Raw genomic sequence first — 20,830 nt, forward strand, 5'->3', positions numbered from 1 at the left:
ACCAGACTCCGCTCTCGCTGCTCTGGCCTTTGCTGATCTGGAGCTCCTGTCCAGCTGCTGACATGCTTCTCCAGCTGAGGAACGAGCTCCAGCTGCCATTGGGCATTCTGCAAAACCTGCTCTTAGACATCAAAACCTCTTTTTCTTCTCCAGTCCAAGGAAGGAGTATCAAGCCAACCCTCAGTACTTTGGGATGGGCCAGGGGAGTCCTCACCGCGCAGGTGAGGGGGAGCATCCTGCCTAAGCCCCCTTTCCATCCCCTCCCACCAGGGAGAAAAGCAAAGAGAAAAGCAAGCCAAGGGCCAGGTTCCCTGTGCCCTGGCCAGGGCTGCCTTAGAGTGGCTGAGCAGGAAGAGCTTCCCCAGAAAGGAGGGAGCCAGGAGTGCCCATAACAAAACTAGGACATGGAAGATGTCTGACCTTCCAGAAAATGGTGCTATCTTTGGACTATTCCTGACTAGTCACTTGAAGGTATGGACAGGTTTTTATTTCAGCTCTCAGCTATTCATGTTTAAAAAGTGAAAGGAACTTGGTACACAACTGGGCATTTTTTTAAGTTGCTTGCAGAGTAAGGAAATGGTGCCCACGGGGCTGTCCTCGCATGGGCAGCTTTCTGAGGCACTTGATAAGTGCTCCTGTTAAAAGACTGTGTCCTTTTGTTTTTAAAACCTTGTTGATTTGTTCAGATTTTAAAAGCTGAAAAAGTGTTTGTAGTGGAAAGGAAAAAGTAAAGTATGTCTTGCTGAGGTTTCCAGGATCAAAATGACTCGTGTGGCTTCCAGAAGTGGCAGACTAGGAGATGACTTACACTCACACCTAGGGCTCAGGGAAGGAGAAGGTAGTGGCCAGAGTGGAGAAAGAAGGAGCCCAGCAGTGCTTCTGCCTGTTTTGCTTGACTTTCTAACCTCCTGTGAAGACAGAGTTGGGGATGCTCAGGCTGCAGGAGAGAAGGCCATGGGAAAGCCTCACTGTGGCCATGCAGGACTTGCAGGGACCACTGGGAAAGATGTGGGGAGAGGAGAAGGGGGAATGACTTTCAACTGCAAGGTGGTCAATTTAGCTGGTGTCTAAGGAAACTGGTATTTTACACTGGGGGTGCTGAGGCACTGGCCCAGGCTGTGCACGGAGGCTATGGATGCCTCACCCCTGGGAATATCCAAGGGCAGCTGGGACAGCACTCTGAGCAACCTGCTCTGCTGGGAGCTTGCTCAGCTCGGAACAAGATGATCTTCAGGGTCCATCCCAAGGCAAACCATTCAGGGATTCAATCATTCTGTGGTTGCCATGGTCCACAGGGGTGTGGTCCTGGATCTGCTGTCATGTCACAGTTGGTGTTCCAGCTGGGACTGCCATCGCCCAGCCAAGGGCACAACACAACCAGTCGCCCCTGTGTGAGCACGTGCTTTGCCCTGCTCTGAGAGCACCCCTGCAACCCTGCTGGTCATCCGTTCCCAGATACTGCCGTCAGTCCTGAACGCTGCCTGCTGCCTGGATTTTACCATCCATCCCTGAAGGATGCTCCCATTTGTCCCAATGGAGGTACAGTGCCATTCCATGGAGGTGGACACTCCCTGAGAGCCCGGGCGGGCTGGAGCTCTGAGGGGATGCTGTGGGACAGGGACCCCACTCTGAGGTTTTGCTCCGTATGCAGGCTGCCACAGACCATGAAGAGGAGATGGAAATCGATAAAAAGATGGATGAAGAGGAGAGCATGGATGTGGATATAGAAGAGAATGGAGGGGAAGAGATGGAGGTCGACATGGAAGAGATAGAGGAAGAGATGGAGGTGGATGAGGAGGAGGTGGATGAAGCGATGGAGGTGGACGAGGATGAGACGGAGGAAGAAATGGAGGTGGAGGAGGAGGAGATGGAGGAAGAGATGGAAGTTGATGAGAAAGATGAGGAGGGGGACATGGTCTTGGGATGAAGACTGACACCGGCAGCAGGACAGGCACGTGCTCCCCACGCCCTGCCCACAGGCACAGCGGCTCCCCTGCCGCCAGGCTGGGGCTGGGCTGGGTGGCCCTGCTCAGGGACACGGGGACCCGGGGCATCCCGGCATTCTGGTGGATTCACAAGCTCCAGCCCCGGCCTGCCCTGCGCTTGCTTTGGGCCACGCCAGCCCCGTCCCAGCAGCTGGGCCCAGCTCCCAGCCCCAGCCGGGCTCAGTGCTGGCGGCACAGTCCTGCTCTGCCAGCGTGTGCCAGCCTGGGGGCACAGGGAACAAACCCTCAGGGCCTGACTGCAGTGACCATGCTGCTTGCTTTTCTTCCAGGACTGACGGCGATCTGAGGCGTGGATGCCACCCATCTGTATATACGTTTTGAGAAAGTTTTCAGCAGTTTTATCTACGTCGATTTTAGAAAATATTATCTTCTGTAAATACGATTTCTACTTTGGATTTAGATAGGTGTTATGTAAATACGTTCTATAGATTGTTGTTGTTATAAAGATTCTTTCATTGTAAATACATGATGGAGTCCATTTTTGTTGCTTCAGCAGAATAAGTCCAATCACATTTGAAAAGGACTTGGAGCCTGGCTCCCACTTCTACACACAGGGCTAGAGCAGACGAGAGGCAGCCTGCATTAAAGCACTAGTTATTATTGCTTTTAGTCCAGAACACTCAAAGCCCCAACATCTTCCATCGATGGTTACAAGTGGGTGGGCAGTTTCAGCTACCAAAGTGCAGCTAGCAGGACTGTCTGCAACACTGGTCACAGCAGAGGTAAAAACAGCTCTGCTAGAGGCTCATCAATAAATATAACAGTGAACAACCACCACCTTGAGAAACGAGCCAGGCTTTAGAGGACTCTGGTTTGCCATGAACAGGCAGGCTGGAAAAGGTTCTCCACATTGCTGAGCAGCTCCAGCCTTGTCCTATAGAGCTGTTGCACACAGAATCTGCCTCTCCCTGGGAGCCCAGCATGGGCACCCTCCACTGATCAGCCAATGGAGACTTCATCACTAGGATGAGAAGGAAATTCAAGAGCCTCCATGGAAGCAACTCTGGCACTTTACAGCAGAGGAACATATTTTTCTATCAGCTCAGCGTTGTATCTCATGAAGCCTTCCACAGCAGCCAGCCTTTGGCTCCCACACAGTGCCTGTCACCCTCACCAGGCTGTCCCTGCTCTTGTGCACCACACTTCCCTCCCTGATCCCCCCAAGTGCATAAAGGAGCAGCTCTGTGCTCCAAGCAGCACAAAGCAGCAGCAGCAGCTCCCAGCAGAGATGCACCTGGCCACCTTTTCTCCCCCAGCAAAAACTGCCTGAGCTGCCTGAAACATGCTTCCAGGCTGGGGAGGACCACAGGCATCTCACAGTCCACTTGGCCACATCATGCTCTCCTGATGCACTAGGAACTCCTTCCCCTGCCAGAGGAGCATGAACCATCAGCTGTGGGGGCATGGAGAGGACACCTGGCCCCACAGCACTTGCCCAGCCCTGCCACATGCTCACAGCACCAGACTCTGCTCTCGCTGCTCTGGCCTTTGCTGATCTGGAGCTACTCTCCAGCTGCTGCCATGCTTCTCCAGCTGAGGAACGAGCTCCAGCTGCCATTGGGCATTCTGCAAAACCTGCACTTAGACATCAAAACCTCTTTTTCTTCTCCAGCCCAAGGAAGGAGTATCAAGCCAACCCTCAGTACTTTGGGATGGGCCAGGGGAGTCCTCACCCCGCAGGTGAGGGGGAGCATCCTGCCTAAGCCCCCTTTCCATCCCCTCCCACCAGGGAGAAAAGCAAAGAGAAAAGCAAGCCAAGGGCCAGGTTCCCTGTGCCCTGGCCTAACGGCAAAGTATAATGCTGTTGGGTTTGCCAAGGGCACCCTGAGTGTCCTTGCAGAAGGGAGTGCTGAGACCTTGCTGAGAGACCTTTGGAGAGGGTTAGACATTCAGTGATCCCTCTGCTCTCTGCAGGGTCTGCTTTCTTCCCAGGGTGACACAGGAATGTGATTGTGCTCTGATTGCTGCCAAAGATACAAACCCAGAGCAGTTGGGAACAAGCCCATCCAGCCCCTCACCTTGCCCTGAGCCACAGGGAATCCCTTTGCCTCTCACATCTCTCAGCGTCAAGCTCTGAGTGCAGCAGAAGTGCTGGGGATTTCTGACCACAGAGAACCAGGAATGGTGTAAGGGGAGGAAAACAATTCCTTAATCTCTTTCCTGTCTTCCATATCCTGTAAAACTGGGAGTAAAAATGCTACCAAATATTTCTACTTTAGGAGTGATTCCACTGACAAATCCTGAATACCCAGCCTTGTCCCAATGCCAATGGCCACAAACCCAGGGCAGCAGGGCAGGGATGGCTCCTGGAGAGCCCCATGCACAGGCCTGGCTGCTCATGGCACACTCAGACAGCACAAGTGGAGCTCAGGCACAGACCTGGATGAAGGTTTTCCCAGAGAAGGAACGAGGGTGGATGAGTCCCAGCAGGACAGTCTGCAGGAAATGGCAGTGGTTTGGCTCAAAGCAGTCTGTCCTGACTTGTCACTGTCCTTTTCTCCATCAACAGGTCCCCATGGCCAGAGGCAGAAAATGTCCAACAGCAGCTCCATCAGCCACTTCCTCCTCCTGCCATTCGCAGACACATGGCAGCTGCAGCTCCTGCACTTCTGCCTCTTGCTGGGCATCTCCCTGGCTGCCCTCCTGGCCAACAGCCTCATCATCAGCGCCGTAGCCTGCGGCCACCACCTGCACACCCCATGTTCTTCTTCCTGCTCAACCTGGCCCTCACCGACCTGGGCTCCATCTGCACCACTGTCCCCAAAGCCATGCACAATTCCCTCTGGGACACCAGGGACATCTCCTACACAGGATGTGCTGCACAGGTTTTCTTCTTTCTTTTCTTCATCACAGCAGAGTATTGTCTCCTCACCATCATGAGCTATGACTGCTCTGGGTCCATCTGCAAACCCCTGCACTATGGGACCCTCCTGGGCAGCAGAGCTTGTGCCCACATGGCAGCAGCTGCCTGGGCCAGTGGCTTTCTCATTGCTCTGCTGCACACAGCCAATACATTTTCCCTGCCCCTGGGCCAGGGCAATGCTCTGGGCCAGTTCTTCTGTGAAATCCCACACATCCTCAAGCTCTCCTGTGCACACTCCACACTCAGGGAATTGGAGGTCTCTGTTTTCACTACCTCCTTAGCACTTGGTTGTTTTGTGTTCATTGTTTTCTCCTATGTGCAGATCTTCAGGGCTGTGCTGAGGATCCCCTCTGAGCAGGGATGGCACAAAGCCTTTTCCACATGCCTCCCTCACCTGGCTGTGGTCTCTCTGTTTCTCAGCACTGGCACATTTGCCTACCTGAAGCCTCCCTCCCTCTCCTCCCCATCCCTGGATCTGGCACTGTCAGTTCTGTACTCACTGGTGCCTCCAGTATTGAACCCTCTCATTTACAGCCTGAGGAACCAGGAGCTCAGGAATACCCTCTGGAAACTGAAAACTTGATGCTTATTACAAGTGAAAAACTTCCTTTATCCTTCTGCACATCACTTTTAATGCAAGTTATTACAGGCCCAGCCTGCATTCACAGGTTATTGGCAGTAGTTATGGTAGTTTTTCTGTTTTATTTTTTAATTCTTCAAAATGGGTGTGCAACTAAATTTTATGATTCACCCTATTTTTTCATTGATTGTCTACCTTTTAAATTGTACTCAGAGACTGTGCAAATGAGGGACTGTGCTATGTATTTAAATAAAATAAAGGGCCTTGCATTGACTTGTTTGTCCAATATCCTTCACCTGATGCCATAGGAAAGCTGATGGCAGGGCCAACGTGCAGAGACAGAGAGAAAAGAGTCCCAGCACAGCAGCACAGCCAGGGAGCAGTATGCTTGCTCTTTCCAGCTCTGCTCTTCCCAACTCCCCACTCCCCTTCCCAGCCCTTCTGTGGCTGTAAGGCCTGAGTGCTCTGGCAGCTTGGTCACAGTCCTGCTGCATGGCTGTGCTGTGAGCACAGGCAGGGACAGGCCATGGGCACTGCTGGGACACAGCTGGCCTCCAGCACAGCAGTTCCAGCAGCAAAGGGCATCTCCTGAGGGCACTGCAGGAAGGCTCTGCTCTCCCTCCAAAGTCACTCTTGGGAACAGAGATATTCTATTTTATACTACATTTTATCCTAGTGCTACTTTACACAGTACCTTATCACTTCTAAATGCTAAATTCATATCTGCAAAAGCCAACATTCGCTATCCACTCATTTACCACACAGAGGGTTGAGCGGCCGACTCAACCTTCCAGGCTCCGAGATTTTCTCGTCCCTGTCGCCTCTCCTGCTCCCGCTGTCAGACACTCTGCTGCTGTGGAGTCTCACACATCTAAGCCATCACTGCTGCCCCACCTTGGGCGCCACATGTAGAAGTTTTCATATTGTCACCCAATCTGCGGGAAAAACAAAAACCCTCCAAAACATTTTTAATGTTAGAGAGTCAAGGCGTTACTTTATTATCTGGCCAGGATGCTGTTCTGGCCAGGATGTATCACAGAAATCATCTCATCCACACATAGCCCAGCTGTGCAGAGAGAATCATTCCATGATACATGGCTTTTACCTGATTTTCAGATATTTTATACAGTAAAAATACATAGGAAAGCATTGGGTCAGTGTTCATTGGTCTATAGTTGAGCAAACGCCCAGTATTCAGTTTTGCATTGGATCTGAATCTCCTCGCCTCTGATGTTAATTAGATTCTTCATTCTTCAGTTTCCTTTCTGGGCCAGGATGTCTTCACCCCTGCTGGAGGTGGTCTTGGGTTTAGATATCCACTGATGTCCTGCTGATGCTCTGCTGATTGCCTTTATCTTTGGATTACTTTATCTTTATATTTATATTTATCTTTATCTTTGGGTTACTTTATCTTATCTTTATCTTTAACTTATGTTTATCTTTTACCTTTATCTTTGGGCTCCTCCCAGTCTGTTGATATGCTGAGTCCATCAGACCTCACCTGCCAGAACAATGCCCTGGAAATAAAACTAAAATACCTTTTTTGGGGGGTAAAGACAAACAAAACCTTTGACTAAAGTTATACAAAATTTTTAACCTGATATATTTTCCAGCAAGTCCATCAACTCTGGGTTGTGCATTAGGTTCAACTCCTCATGGCCATTTTCCCTGGGAGGACATGTGCTTTAGCGTGGGTGACCCCCAAATGGGACACTTTCTCAGTCATGTCCCACAGTGGAACTCAGTAACACTTCAAGGAACTTCAATGTTTCTTTTTATGTTTGACTTCTTGAGAAGTTTTTTGCACACACTCTGAGGGACTGAGTGTGATGCAAACAGCACCAAAGCCCCGCGAGGGTCATTCCAGTCCCTGTGCGGTTGCTGTGCTGCTGAGCTGGGCTGGGCTCCTGGCACAGAGGAGCTCCTGGCAAGCGGCAGCGCTGCAGAGAGACAGCTCTGCCCAGGAGCAACTCCTGTGCACAGCCCAGCAGGGCTGGGGCACTGCCAGGCCATCTCAGGGACACCAGCAGGGCACACCCAGAGCTCACAGCTGCTCAGCATTGGCAGGGGCTGTGCCATGGCCCAGAGGGGCTGTGTCATAGCCATGGGCACCTCTGGGGCTGTGTCAGAGAGCCTCAGAGCAGCTGTGATGTCAGAAAGGAGCTGTGTGACGTCACAGAGTGGGTTGTGCGAGGTCATGGAGCATCTATGGCATCATAGAGGGGACTGTGTGACATCACAGATCAGCCTGTGACATCACAGTGTGGCTGTATGACATCCCAGCTTGGCTGTGAGGTCACAGAGGGCTGTGAGGTCACAGAGTGGGTTGAGACATCACAGAGCTGGCTGTGACATCATAGACTGGGCTGTGAAATCACCGGTTGGTTGTGTGACATCATTGGGCAGGATGTAATGTCACATGGTGGTGATGTGACATCATAAAGCAGGCTGTGGCACAGAGTAGGTTGTGACATCACAAAGAGGGCTGTGCGGCTGCAGAGCAGACTCTGCCATCATAGAGGATGACTCTGTTGGACATCAGAGAGCAGGATGTGACATCACAGTGTGGCTTTGTAACATCATGGAGCGGGCTGTGTGATGTCACAGAGAAGGCTGTGAAATCACAGAGTGGGTTGTGACATCACAGGGTTGCTGGGTGACATCCCAGCTGGGTTGTGACATCACAGAGCAGGTTGTGATGTCGCAGAATGCTGGTGTGACACCCGAGGGCAGATTGTTTGACATCACAGTGTGAACTGTGACATCCCAGAGGGGCTCTGTGACATCACAGGTAGCTGTATGACATCACAGGGTAGCTGTGTGAGGTCACTGGGGAGGTCACTCCACCCCAGCCCCCCCTCACAGTTTCCCCCAGAGAAGTCCAACGCTGCTGGTGCACAGCAGGGTCCCCTGTCCCCCCAGGTCCCCCCTGCCCCCCAGTGCCACAGCCTCCCCCAGAGGATGTTCCACCAGATAGACCCCCAGAGCCTGACACAGGGACAGGGGGGACAGGGCCCTGGGGGCTGGGAGAGGGGGACAGAGACCCCCCAGCAGTGTCCCCGTGTCCCCCAGGGTGAGAGACTGGCCCAGGGCTCCTTCAACCTCTTATGAGTGAGGGCTTGAGAGCACTAAAAATATCCCCAGCAAGGGATCAGTAAAAATCAGGTTTAATATTAAGTGACAGCATGAGAAAGTTCCTTGGCAAGAGTCACTCTGCTCCTGACTGGACAGTTCAGGCACACCAAGGGAAAAAAGCAACAATGAAACCAAGGAAATTCAGGCAATCAAACCAGAAAGGAACTGAGAACCGGCACTGTGTGTGTGTGTGTGTGCCTCTGAAAAAAGACAGCGAGGGAAGAGATGAGTATGGCCTAAAAGCTTGAGAGCCCTCAAACTCAACAGAACTTCACTTATACTGAAACCTAAACTTATATCTTAAAATTGATAACTTATTAGAAGAACAGCACTTAACTGTATTTAACCTAACTTATAACCAATGATCTAACAATTGAACAGAGGAAGAGTATTTCACTTAGCTGATAGCTTATATTAAAGATGGAATTACAGTAATGCAATTCACAAAGCACTGTCACAGCAAACTCTAACCTATCCAACTTCAAGCTATGCAGATTTTGAGAAGAGGAAGTCAGGAGAAAATAGAGAGAGTGAGAGATTGAGATCCACAGTCAGGGCCTTGGATCCAGCTCCATCTCAGCTGCTGTGAGCTCCGGGGCCGTGGGACGTGTCAGTGTCACACCTGTGTCACAGCCTTTACCTGCTCTGCTCCCTCTCACAGGTGGGGCTTTTGGGGAGCCAGGGGCTTGGCATCCACTTTGGGGCTGGAGCAGAGGCTGCAGTGGCTGGGCTGGGGCAGTGACCAAATGCCCCACCTATGCAGAACTTGCCCTGCAACCCCAAACACACACTCCAGATGTTTGGGGCCATCCAGCATTTCTCTGCTCTCCAGCACTGAGGCAATGGACTCTGGCTACAGCTCTGAGCTCGTGCCCATGGCAAGCACCCCTGGCATTGGGGCTCCATGGAGCTGCTCACAGGAACACCCCAAGAATTGAGGAGCACAAAACTGCCTCCTAAATGTGGGATACCCGAAAAGCCCTTCAGGAAGGTGGAATACTCAAACATCCACTGAGGAACTGGTTCTCCCTCCCTTCATCACCCCCAACCTTCCTTCAGCTGTCTCATTCCAGACCCTGCCCCACTCTCCCAACCCCCACAAAAACACATCCCACCCCTCTTGGAAATCAATACACTCTTCTCAAGCCCTATTTTTCCTATTCCACCCCTCCCAATCCCCATCCCACCCATCCTGCCCCACCCAATGCCAAACTCACCCCTCCTGATTTGCATCCCACTTTGCCCAATCCCCTTCCAACCCCATTCCACCCTGAGGGGCTAAGGAATCGAGTGATTTTGGGCTGGCATTGAGTGGTTTTCAGGGGCATTGAGTGGTTTTGAGGTGACAGATCAATCCCTCTTATATTTTGGAGTGCAAAGCAATGGAGAAAACTACACCAAATACCACTAAAACCCCTAGATCCTCCCAAATATCCAAAAGATCCAAAAAACCCTCTCTGCTTCTCTGTTCTTAACCTCAAACTGTAATTATTGTGTTAGGAAATTGCATAACCTTTAAGAGGGATTTATGTATAGTCAAGGCTTAAACATTAGAAGCAAAATCCCTGCTTCAATTCTGTATTGCACTGAAATGTCTTGCTCAGGTTTGGTATTTAATTTCCTGCTCCCAAGCCAATGCTGAACACAAAATCCTAAGTGTTAGATGTGAAGCCTACTGAGAGTACTGTGTAGATTGGCAGAACCTGGAATTGGATTTTAACCATTTCTAGTTTTTCTAGGAGACTGAAGAACTAAGCTGCCTTACCTACTATTGCCTTTCCATGTCTCTACAGAACTCTGTATTTTATTCCTGTGACTGTTTAGAGAGTTCAACAAAACCAGAAAAAGCCCAACAAAAATTGGAGAATTCCTGTCTCTTGGCCCATCCTGATCATCCACACAGTTGGATGGAAGAGTTCCAGCTTCTGCTGACACTGTGCACAATTCTGAGACAGAAAAGCTGCCAAGAAGGGACATTGTGCCCAACTGTGTGTATCTTCTGTAAACAAAACACAGATCCCTCCCAAAAAAGCACGGAGGTGCATGGAGGTGCATGGAGGGAAGGCTTCAGCAGGGGGAGGGCTGAGGGTCAGCTGTACCCAAGGGCTCAGCAACACAGGCACTTTCCCATGTTTACTCTATCATATAAAGGGAAGGCAAGGTCAGGGAAGGGAAGGCCTGAGGCAAAGCTCTGCCAGCTCATGGTTTCTTCATCTCTGCCACCTTTGTACTCAACTCCTCAATTTCCTTCTGTGATAATTCCTTCTGGATGTCAAACTAACATTCTTTGGCTTCATCAAGGATCTTGTTCTTGTTCCACTGTGACAAGATATCTGGAAGCCCAGAGAGACACAAGTCACAAGGGTTTCTTGATACAAGTTGGAATTCATGAAGGTTATTCATCTTCCATCAGCTCTCAAGTAAGGTTCACACAGTTGGCAAATAGTCACAAAGAGATATTGCCTGCAACAGGAAAAGCAAACCTGGCTTACCCTCCCAGACCTGTAGTTCCCCCTCGGACATGGAGGGCCAGATGACACAGCTGCTGGCCTCAAAAAGTGGATTGTGGAATTTGCTCAGCTCTTTGGATGTGTTCACCTAGGTCCACGGGGAGAGTCTTTTGATGCAGCTCCAAGTTAGCCCCAAGAAAGCCACAGCAGCAAGTTAGTTTTCTACACTTTGATCAGCAAAGACTCCTGTTGTCAGGACCACACACACTAGGCGGCCACAAGTTTTTCCCCTTCAGTAGCTCTCAATATCATGGCACAGGGTGTAAATCTAAAGCAATTTACTCAACCTGGCTGATCACAGCCAGTGTTGAATAAAAGATGGGGAACTAACACCTGTAAGTTGGTGGAAGTTGGCTGCCTGCTGTCCAGGTGAAGAGTGGGTCACCTCCTCACAGTGCTTTGAGTGCCAGGTTTGGAAAGGGATTAAGCTCCCGGGTTAAGGGAGAGCTGAGAGGTCAGGGAAGGATGGAAATGGAATTTGTGAGCACATAAAAGCAGTGTTATTGCTGCAATGGTCACGTCTGACAGGTCCCTGTGGTGGCAGGAAGGAACTGAGAACACAGAACAAGCAGTGCTGTTTCCCTGGGGGAATCCCATCTCTGTGGCAACCACAGACCTTTCCCAAGTGAAATTTCTCTCTTCTTCTTCCTGTGTTTTATAAACAAAGATAAAGTTTACATGTTTGTTAAAACAGTCTCTCAAGATATGGACAGTTCAAGCCGGCCAATCGCCCTGGGGGGGAGGTTTTCAACCGACCAATCTGAGTGACATTTGAATGTCTATATAAGGTGAAATTGATTAATAAAAATAGACATTTTCTGCCACACTGAAGACCGGTCTCCTTCTCTCTGCTAGCGGTTCAACAGCGACACACCTCCAGGAGTTCCACATTACAATCTGTTCATTACATTCCACCAAATTTCATTTGCCTGCACTAGCAGATTGAACTGCCAGCCTGGCAGGAGATTCACCACTCCTGTGAATGCTTCAGACAGCACCAGCTTAACATGACTTCAAACCCTCTCTGTGCTCCCAGGTGCTCAGATGGGACAGGAAGTTATTACACGTAACATTCAATACTCCTCCAAATTTTATCTTACTGGTTTCAAGTCTAACTTGGTTTTGCAGAGGACTAATTGAGCAGCCCTGCAGAAGGTGACAGAGTCTCTTCTAAGCCCAGATTACTTAAGGAAAGAGAGGTTTACAGGAAGCTTTAAATTGCCTTCCTCCTCTGGATCATCACTTCTCTTTTCCCCTGCTTGTTCAGTGGCCTTCAGTTAAGCAGGAGACCATCAGACATGGCCTTAATGGAGTCAGGAGTCCTGAGGGCAGAACTCTTGTGCCATGGTTTAGTTGAGGTGGTGTTAGGCCATGGGTTGGACTCGGTGATCTTGAAGGTCTCTTCCAACCCCGTGATTCTGTGATTCTGTAACTGCCAAGCTCAAAACAGGAATCCAAACTTCTCTGGCAGCTGTGGGAGGCTCCAGTCCTCATCCTGTTTGCTATTCCCAGCAGCCTCATTCAGGGCTGTACCTGGGGCTGTCAGAGCCACTGGGCTACAGAGTCACATTCCTCCCGGACAGGTGAGGCCCAGACTTGCCAACTGTGTGCTCTGCTTGCCTTCACCTTCTCCTCCAGGCTTCCCACAGCTAGGACTCATGTCAAACTCCAGCTGTTGATCCTTTTATAGAAGAGTTTCTGTGTAAGAGACTAAAGCTGGTGGTGGGTGGAGATTTTTGGCCAGGTTGGACAGGGCTTGAAGCAACCTGATCTAGTGGAAGGTGTCCCTGCCCATGGCAGGGACTTTGGAACTAGATCATCTTCAACGATCCTTCGACCACAAACCATCCCATGACTCCATGACCTTTTTATCAGATTCAGCCTATAATTTAAAGGATTCAAATCAACCATCCTTATCAACCTTTCGTTTTCATTGTTTCCAATCCATGTACCAAGCTGGGATGCATAAGTGTGCTCAAACAGTGTGATGAGCAGATTCTCATTGAATTCAAAAGCACATGGGAACTGACAAAAGATTTGCTGGATGCAATCCAAAAAGAGCCCCAGAAGCTGCTGAGGGAGCTGGGGGAGCTCAGCCTGGAGAAGAGGAGGCTCAGGCAGGACCTTCTGGCTCTGCACAGCTCCCTGAAAGGAGGGTGCAGCCAAGTGGGGCTCAGGCTCTGCTCTCTGGGAACAAGGGACAGGACAAGAGGAAATGGCCTCAAGTTGTGCCAGGACTGGTTTCAATTGAGTATTAGGGAAAAAATTCTCCACTGCAAGGGTTGTCAAGCACGGGCACTGGCTGCCCATGGACTTGGTGGAATTGCCATGCTTGGAAGCATTCAAAGAATGTGTGGATGTGGCACATGAGGACATGGGTGTTAGGTGGACTTGTCAGTGTCAGGTTTGTGGCCTCCAACTTGACGGCAGCATGAATGTGGGGCAGGACACAGCCCAGATGCTGGCAGCTGGGAGCTGACTCAAGCCATACAGATGAGCCTTCCACACAGGCCAGCACTGGTGCTGGCAGCTGAGCCAGCAGCAACATGCCCTGTTCCCCTATTGCAGAACCCTGCCAGGTTCAAGCTGGGGCAGGGCAGGAGGAGTCTGTGGCTCTCCCAGCTGCTGAGCACAAGGTGAGAAAACAGAAAGGGTGTTTCCCATCAATCCCTCCAAAGACACATCGTAACAGAGGAGAGAGAGGGGCAAAGGCACATTTTTGGCACTGATCTAGGCAGCACCGAGAGTGGACCTCTCAAACCCAGATGTGCAACATGGAAAATGCCACAGATCTTCCAGTGGGGGAAAGAGCTGCAAACAAAACACAACACAATCGCCAAACCCAAGCATTAACATTTGAATTTTCTCCTCCAGAGATACAAGGACAGAAAGCTGGAGCCTAAGCTGCATTGCATTAGCACCTTGTTGAGCTTGTCTTGTCCTCTGTCATCCTTCAGGCCAGTGTGAACCGGACCTGCTTTCACAGGGAATTCAGGGTTTGCCCAACCTGGGGCCTTGCTGAAGGCAAAGGCCAAGGAAGGGCTCTCACTTGTGCTGCCAGTGCCATGGAAGGCCCCAGAGCAAGAGGGCATTGCTTGGGTGCAGGGATCCCATCTTCACAGTCTGGCCTTGCAGGTTAGTAAAATCCACACCAACATCCTGGGACATTCCTGCACTGACTTCCATTCCAAAGCTTTCCATTTTGTACCCGGAAAATTCACATTTTTCCTTCTGCTTTGAAAGGGGATGGATTCCCTTGGTTGATGTATGTGGCAGAAAGGTTCTCCTCACATGGAAATGCTTCCTGGCAGCCTGAATCTCTGCTGCCCACTGACAACCCATTTCTCTCCTCTGAGAGGAGCTACCTTTGCAGCCCAAGCCTCCCAACACCATGCAGATGATCCCCTGATCTCATACTGCAGGAAAAAGAGGGGAGGATGTGGGACTCAGCAAGGAAAGGGAATCCCTGCACAGCAGCCCTCTGACAAGAGCAGCAGCTTCCTCCTCTCAGTGGTCTCCCTGGCACAGCAGGTGCTAAAGACCACGGTGGCTACAAAGATAATTTCACCCTATGTCTCCCTGGCCTGGCTGTGGTGTGCTGTGGCACCTTGAAATCGCAGTGAAAGTGTCACCATGCAGGCAGCTGTAAAAAGCCACAGCAGGTAATGCTGCCCCAGGACAGCCTGGGCAAGCAGTGAGTGCATGCGTGGAGGCGAGGCTGGGCTGGATGAGGGCCTGGACAGAAACACTGCCTCGAATGCTCGTGCCTTTCTATTAGGGATGTTTCCATAGAGCACAGGAGCAGGCAATTGCAAAGTGTTGCAAGCCAAGCAAGAGGGCTGGAAGGATGGCTTGGCTGCCAGGGAATCTCCTTCAGCAACTTAGGTGGCAAACAGAAGTGTATGTGCTCTGGAAAGGGATCTGGGCCTTTTGCTGGACGGTAAGGTCAGTAGGAGTCAACCAAGTGCCCTGGCAGCCAGAAGGGCCAGGCCTGTCCCAGGCTGCATCAGGCCCAGTGGAGCTCGCCAGTGCAAAGAAGGGATTGGGCCAAGTGCCCTCAGGACTGCTGTGGCCTCACCTCGAGCACTGTGTGCAGCTTTGGCAGCCACACTGCAAGAAGCATAGAGCAATGTTAGCTGCTGTCCAAAGGGGGCAAGAAAGATGAGGAAAGGACTGGCAGGCTGCTCTTATGAGGCACGGCTGAGCATGCTGGGCTTGTTCAGCTGAGAGGAGAGCAGCCTGAGGGGTCACCTCACTGCTGTCTACAGCTGCCCCACGAGGGGAAGCACACTGGGAGGTGTTGATTTTCCTCTGGGATCTGGTGAAAGGATGCAAAGCAATGGCTTAAAGCTGCACCGAGGAAAGCTCAGGTTGGTGATTAGGGAAAGCTTCTTTCTTCACTGTGGGGATGGCCCAGCAGTGGAACAAACTCCTCCCAGGAAAGGCTACTGGCCCCAAGCCTGTTGGTCCTAAAGAAGCAATTGGACACTGCTCTTAGATCTAGGAGATAGCATGGTGGTGAATGGAGTTCAATCTAAATGACAGTGAGTAAGGCAGGAGTGTTGATCTGCCTGAGGGTAGGAAGGCTCTACTCAGGGCTATGGAAAGGTGTCATGGGTGGGTCAAGTCCACCTGTATGAGACAGAAGAAGGCAAAATGCTGAGTCCTGCCCTTTGGTCACACCCACCCCGTGCAGTGCTGCAGGCTGGGGCAAGAGGGTTGGGAAAGCTGAGAAAGAAATGGCCCTGGGGGTGCTGGTTGATGGATGGCAGTGTGCCCGAGTGGCCAAGAATCCAATGGCATTGTGACTTGTGTGAGAACCAGTGGGGCCAGTGGGACCAGAGCAGTGATTGTCCCCTGCCGTGGGGCACTGGTGATGTTGTTCCTCCAATCCTGTCTTCAGTTTTGGGCTCCTCACAACAAGAAAGACATGGATGTGCATGAGTGTGTGCACAGAAGGGCAATTGAGCTGGGGAATGGTGTGGAGCACAAGTCTGATGAAGAAGGGCTGAGGCAGGTGGGGGTGTTTAGCACACAGAAAAAGTGCCTCAGGGAGGACCTTATGGTTCTCTCCAGCTCCCTGAAAGGAGGTTGTAGCCATGCGGGGGTCAGTGTATTCTCCCAGGAAACCAACCATACGACCAGAGGAAATTACCTCAAGTTACTCCACGGGAGGTTTAGATTGGATCTCTATTCCTTCACCAAAAATGATATCAAGGTTGTGAACAGACTGCCCTATGAAACAGCAGAGTTACCACCCTCAGAAAGATTTAAAAGAAGGACCAGAGGAAGTTCTTTGAAGAACATTTACTCAAAGGCAGCCTTAAGCAATGAACAAGAGCCACTCTGAGTGGCTGAGCTGGGCTGGGGACAAAGAGTGGGGCTGGCCTGGCTGTGATGCGCTGTGGCACCTGTGACATCACAGGGGACATGTCACAATGGGGGCAGATATAAAAGGCCACAGCAGACAACGCTGCCCCGGCTGAGCCTGGACAAGTGGTGAGTGCACACTGGAGGTGGAGGGGAGGCTGGGCTGGACAAGGGCTGGGGCAGAAACACTGCACCCAGGGGTGGCTTCTCCCCATGCATGCAGGGACAGCCCCTCACAGGGGAGCCTTGGGCAGGGCACGGTGCTGCTGCTGCTGCTGCTGCTGGGGCAGCAAGACAGGCCTTGCTTCCTGACAGCTCTCTGGGACCCTTTCCTTCCCGCCCCCACATCCCTGTGATTCCCGCCCCTGCTGCCCCCTCTGCCAGCTGCCTCCCTCCCAGCCCCACTCAAGGCCTTCTCTCCATCCTCCTGCAGACCATGGAGTCCTGGATATTCCTGGTCCTTGCTTTGCATAGCCTTCTTCAGTACCCACAGCCCATGGATGGTGGTATGGATGTGGAGACACTGCGACTGCACGTGGAGTTGCGTGCAAAGCGCCTGGAAGAGGAGAGGATTCGGCTGGAGCGAGAGTTGGAGCAGCTCAGACTCCTGGAGCAGAGTGGCTGGGCCTGGGGAGACCTGCTGGGGTCTGCCTTGCAGCACTGGCAGCTCTGGCCATTTCCTGTCATCTTGGTCTCTCTCTTGGTCTTATGGTTTTACTGGAGGGAAAGGAGCCTGAGGAGACAAGAGCATGAAGAAGAAAATGATGGTGGAAATGCATTTGGAATGGTAGATGCAAATGTAGTACACGATGTTATTCACGTGTTCATAGGATGGAGGCTATTGTGGCGCATCCAGTGGCCTGTACAGGACCTGGAGACAGGCTGCATGTGGACAACTGACCTGATGGACAGATTCATCAATTTCTCTGGACGCGTCTTGTCAAACAGTTTCTGCCCGGTGCTGCAACGAGCCATCCAGGTGGGCAATGCCTTTGAAGGCTGGACTGCCCGAGAGGAGGATGTTGTGTATCGCTTTCTCGTACCCATGACTCCTCCCCAAGGGCACTCCTTCCACCTGGAGTTGGCCAATGCAATGTGGAGGCCCGGCAGGAGCTTCCATGTCCGCGTGGAGCTGGAGTGCACCTGCACAAGGGAGCAGCAGGCTGACAACATGCTGTGCTTCCTGCACCACCCCGAGGAGGAGCTGAGGAGGAATCAGGATCCCAGCCTCCTTCACACCCTGTGCACCGGCTCCTACCTTGATGTGCAGAAAACAGGCCTCTGGTTCTACCAACTGCTGAGAGCCATCTGGCCAGCTTTGCCTCAGTCACACAACTGGCGTCTAGTGCTGCTGCCCTCCAGACGCTCCTGCCAGTTCAAGGTGACCAACGGCAGAAAAAGCTTCAGGATTGAGATGCTCTTTGGGGTGCAGCGAGGCGACTCAGACGTCTTTGTTAGCAGCGAGTCTAGAAAGCCCCTCACCCCAAGAACAAGGTGGCTCGAGACCTTCGCCATGGCAGAGATGAAGTTCTTCAGGCACATCGCCAGGCAGGCTCCCCCTTACAGCTTGCACCTCAAGTACCTGCAGTTCTTCACCTGTCTTCGGCAGGGCCTAGGCTTTTCCAGCTACACCATGAAGACCATTGTCATGCACCTCCTGAACGCTGTACCGGTGTCACAGTGGCAAATGAGACATTTCCTGAGGCGAATTGTGGATATCAACAACAGCCTGCGCTTAAGCCTGGAAGACAAACGTCTCAACCACTTTATTGTGGGCAACCAGAGGCTTCCTGAGGAAATCACTTTGCCCCCAGATGTCCAAACGGCTGAGACACTCAATCTCTTCCATCGTACGGCTGTGGATCCGGTTGCCCATTCCCAGGTGATAAGTCAGTACCTGGATCTGCAACATCGTCTCCTGGAAATCCTTAAGCCTTGACACCTTGGAAGAGGTTCTGCTGCACAGAGCTGTGCTTGAGATGCTCACAGCTGGCGGCAGAGAAGCAGCTCATTGTACAAATCTGCTCCTTAAAGGAGAGGAGGATGTGTGCAAAGACTCTGGCAAAGGTCCCACAGCCTCTCCTGCTGCCTCAGCAGCTGGGGGACCACGGGAGTGTTTATTCTACCTCCTGGTATCATTCCATGTTCCAAAACAAGTCACCCAGATCTGCATTAAGCCCTACTTGCATACGAACTTTCCCACTCCTAAGAATGCAGATGAAGAGAGCACATGCCTTACACGCATGGCCAAAGCCACCAAACCCCACCTGTAACATGCAATTGTTCCAGCCCTGTGGGAAGGACCTAAAGTTACAGTATGAAGGAAGTGGGAATGTGGGGCAGAAAAAGACAAAAAAACAGGGAAGAAATGACTGAGAGGAAAAACTAGCTCTGCTGGCCTGGGATCAGACAATGGACTGTGTCTCTCCCTGTCCCCAGAAGGGACACCTTTAGGTCAGCATTGTACCAACTGTGTTGGAGCTGACCTGAAATCTTGTATATAGAAGTATCTAGACTTTTATTTCCTAGATAAATATATCTAATTAATACATATTATATATTACATGGTTCATTAGTTTTCATATATAATATTAAAAGACAAGAAAACAAAACCATATACTAAATAATATCAAAAGTCAGAAATCTGAAATTAGTACATAATGAGAAATAATAATTATAAATATTTGAAGATTTTTAATTATGATTATGTATTAATTCTGCATTACTATGACGATTTTAAATTATGATTAAACAATAACAATAGAGCACATATTTAGTGTTGTCACTATCTGTTGTGACACTTAGTAACACTCTTGGCATATTTAGGTCTGGAAAGATCTTCATAAAGTAGATCTATTTATTACATAGATAATATATATATTATATAATCCCTCTATAATACTATTTTTATATACAAGTAAAGCCATATATAGTGTCACTATCTGTTGGGAGGCATTGCTTCAATAAACTACAACAATAAAAAATCTGGATAGTTCAAGCTTTTATTAATCTCAGCCAGACCTCTAGCATTGGTAAATCTCATGAGTTGTCAATCTGGGCTCGTCAACAGTCTCCTTGAACTCAACCAAACTTGCAGTGCTGAACTGGTTCTAATCACAATCTAAGCCCAGCTGCCCCAACCCTGTGATCACAGAATCACAGAACGCCTTGGCTTGGAAGGGTCCTTAAAAATCCTCTTGTTCCAAGGCTGCTGCCGTGGGCAGGGACACCTTCCACCCTGCCAGGCTGCTCCAAGGCCCATGCAGCCTGGCCTGGAGCACTGCCAGGGATCCAGGGGCAGCCACAGCTTCTGTGGGCAGCGTGGGCCAGGGCCTCAGCAGCCTCAGAGCCCACAGTTTGTGCCACACCTGCGGCCTCAGCCCGCCCTGTGTCAGCGGGAGGCCACTGGCCCTGGTGCTGTCCCTGCAGGCCCTTGTAAACAGCCCCTGCCCCTGCAGGTCTCTGGTGGTGCAGGGACTGACAGGCCGCAGGAAGGTGCCCCGGAGAAGCCCTTGGAGAGCACTGGGGGCCAGCAGTGCCACCATCAGGGCAGCAAGCAGGGCCTGGCGCGGCCATCGGGGCGGGAGGGCACAGGGCGGGCGCTGAGGCCCTGCCAGCTGGAGCAGGGAGCTCTGCTGGGCGGCCTTCCTCCTTGTTCCCCCACTTTATACACTGAGCCTGATGTCCTGTGCTCTGGGATATCCCTGGGGTCACTTGTGGTCACCTGTGTCTCCTCCCAAGCTCCCATGCAATGCTGGGCTTACAGGTGGCACAAAGGGAACCTCCAGGAAGGAGGGTTCAGGGAGTCCCTGGGGCTGAGGAAAGGAGCCTTTGGGGACTGGGAGAGGCAGCAATGGGGGTCCAGGGGCTGCCAGGGTCAGGAAACAGGGAGGGTCTGGGGGCTGTGAGAAGGGGCAGATCCTGGAGCTGCAGGTTGGGAGACACGACAGTGCCTGAGGGAGCACAGGGGGAAAAGGGAATCCCTGGGAATTCCCAGGATCCCCTTTGGGACCATGCTGGGACCCCCTGGCACCCTCTGGGAATGGAATGGGATCCCCCCGGACCTCAGTAGGAGCCAAGATGAGCTCAGGTACTCCCAGTATGACCCTGGTCACTTCCCCTCACTCCTTCTAGGATCTCTGTTGCTCCCAGTATGAACCCAGTTATTCCCAGTCATTCCCTATTATGATGCAATTTGTCCCCAGTACAATCCCAGTTGCTCCCAGCTCCTCCCACTTCTGCCCAGTGTGTTCCCAGTTCTCCCAGTTGCCCCTAGTATAGTCCCAGTCATTCCCAGTTACTCCCAGTATGATCCCAGCATGGCTCCAGTTGCTCCCAGTTGACCCAGCTGTGGTTCCAGTTGCTC

At 51.3% G+C, this 20,830-nt stretch overlaps 1 protein-coding gene across 2 annotated transcripts; it reads left to right on the forward strand.

Annotated features, from left to right (window-relative positions):
- Positions 1-14,041: 14,041 nt before the first annotated feature.
- On the forward strand, positions 14,042-19,469 carry LOC146424096 (inositol 1,4,5-trisphosphate receptor-interacting protein-like 1). 2 transcript variants are annotated; one of them, XM_085043895.1, is made up of 2 exons: positions 14,042-14,229; positions 16,898-19,469. In XM_085043895.1, exon 2 carries the CDS (start codon positions 16,901-16,903, stop codon positions 18,401-18,403), a length of 1,503 nt encoding a protein of 500 aa, XP_084900021.1. In that variant the 5' UTR covers positions 14,042-14,229; positions 16,898-16,900; the 3' UTR covers positions 18,404-19,469. The 2 variants fall into 2 exon arrangements, with proteins under 2 accessions (XP_084900021.1, XP_084900020.1); XM_085043894.1 differs by lacking the exon at positions 14,042-14,229 and adding an exon at positions 14,777-15,464.
- The last annotated feature ends 1,361 nt before the right edge of the window (positions 19,470-20,830 follow it).

Source organism: Lichenostomus cassidix, unplaced genomic scaffold (genome assembly GCF_008360975.1).
Source record: "Lichenostomus cassidix isolate B80296 unplaced genomic scaffold, HeHo_3.0 HiC_scaffold_42, whole genome shotgun sequence".
NCBI lineage: Eukaryota > Metazoa > Chordata > Aves > Passeriformes > Meliphagidae > Lichenostomus > Lichenostomus cassidix.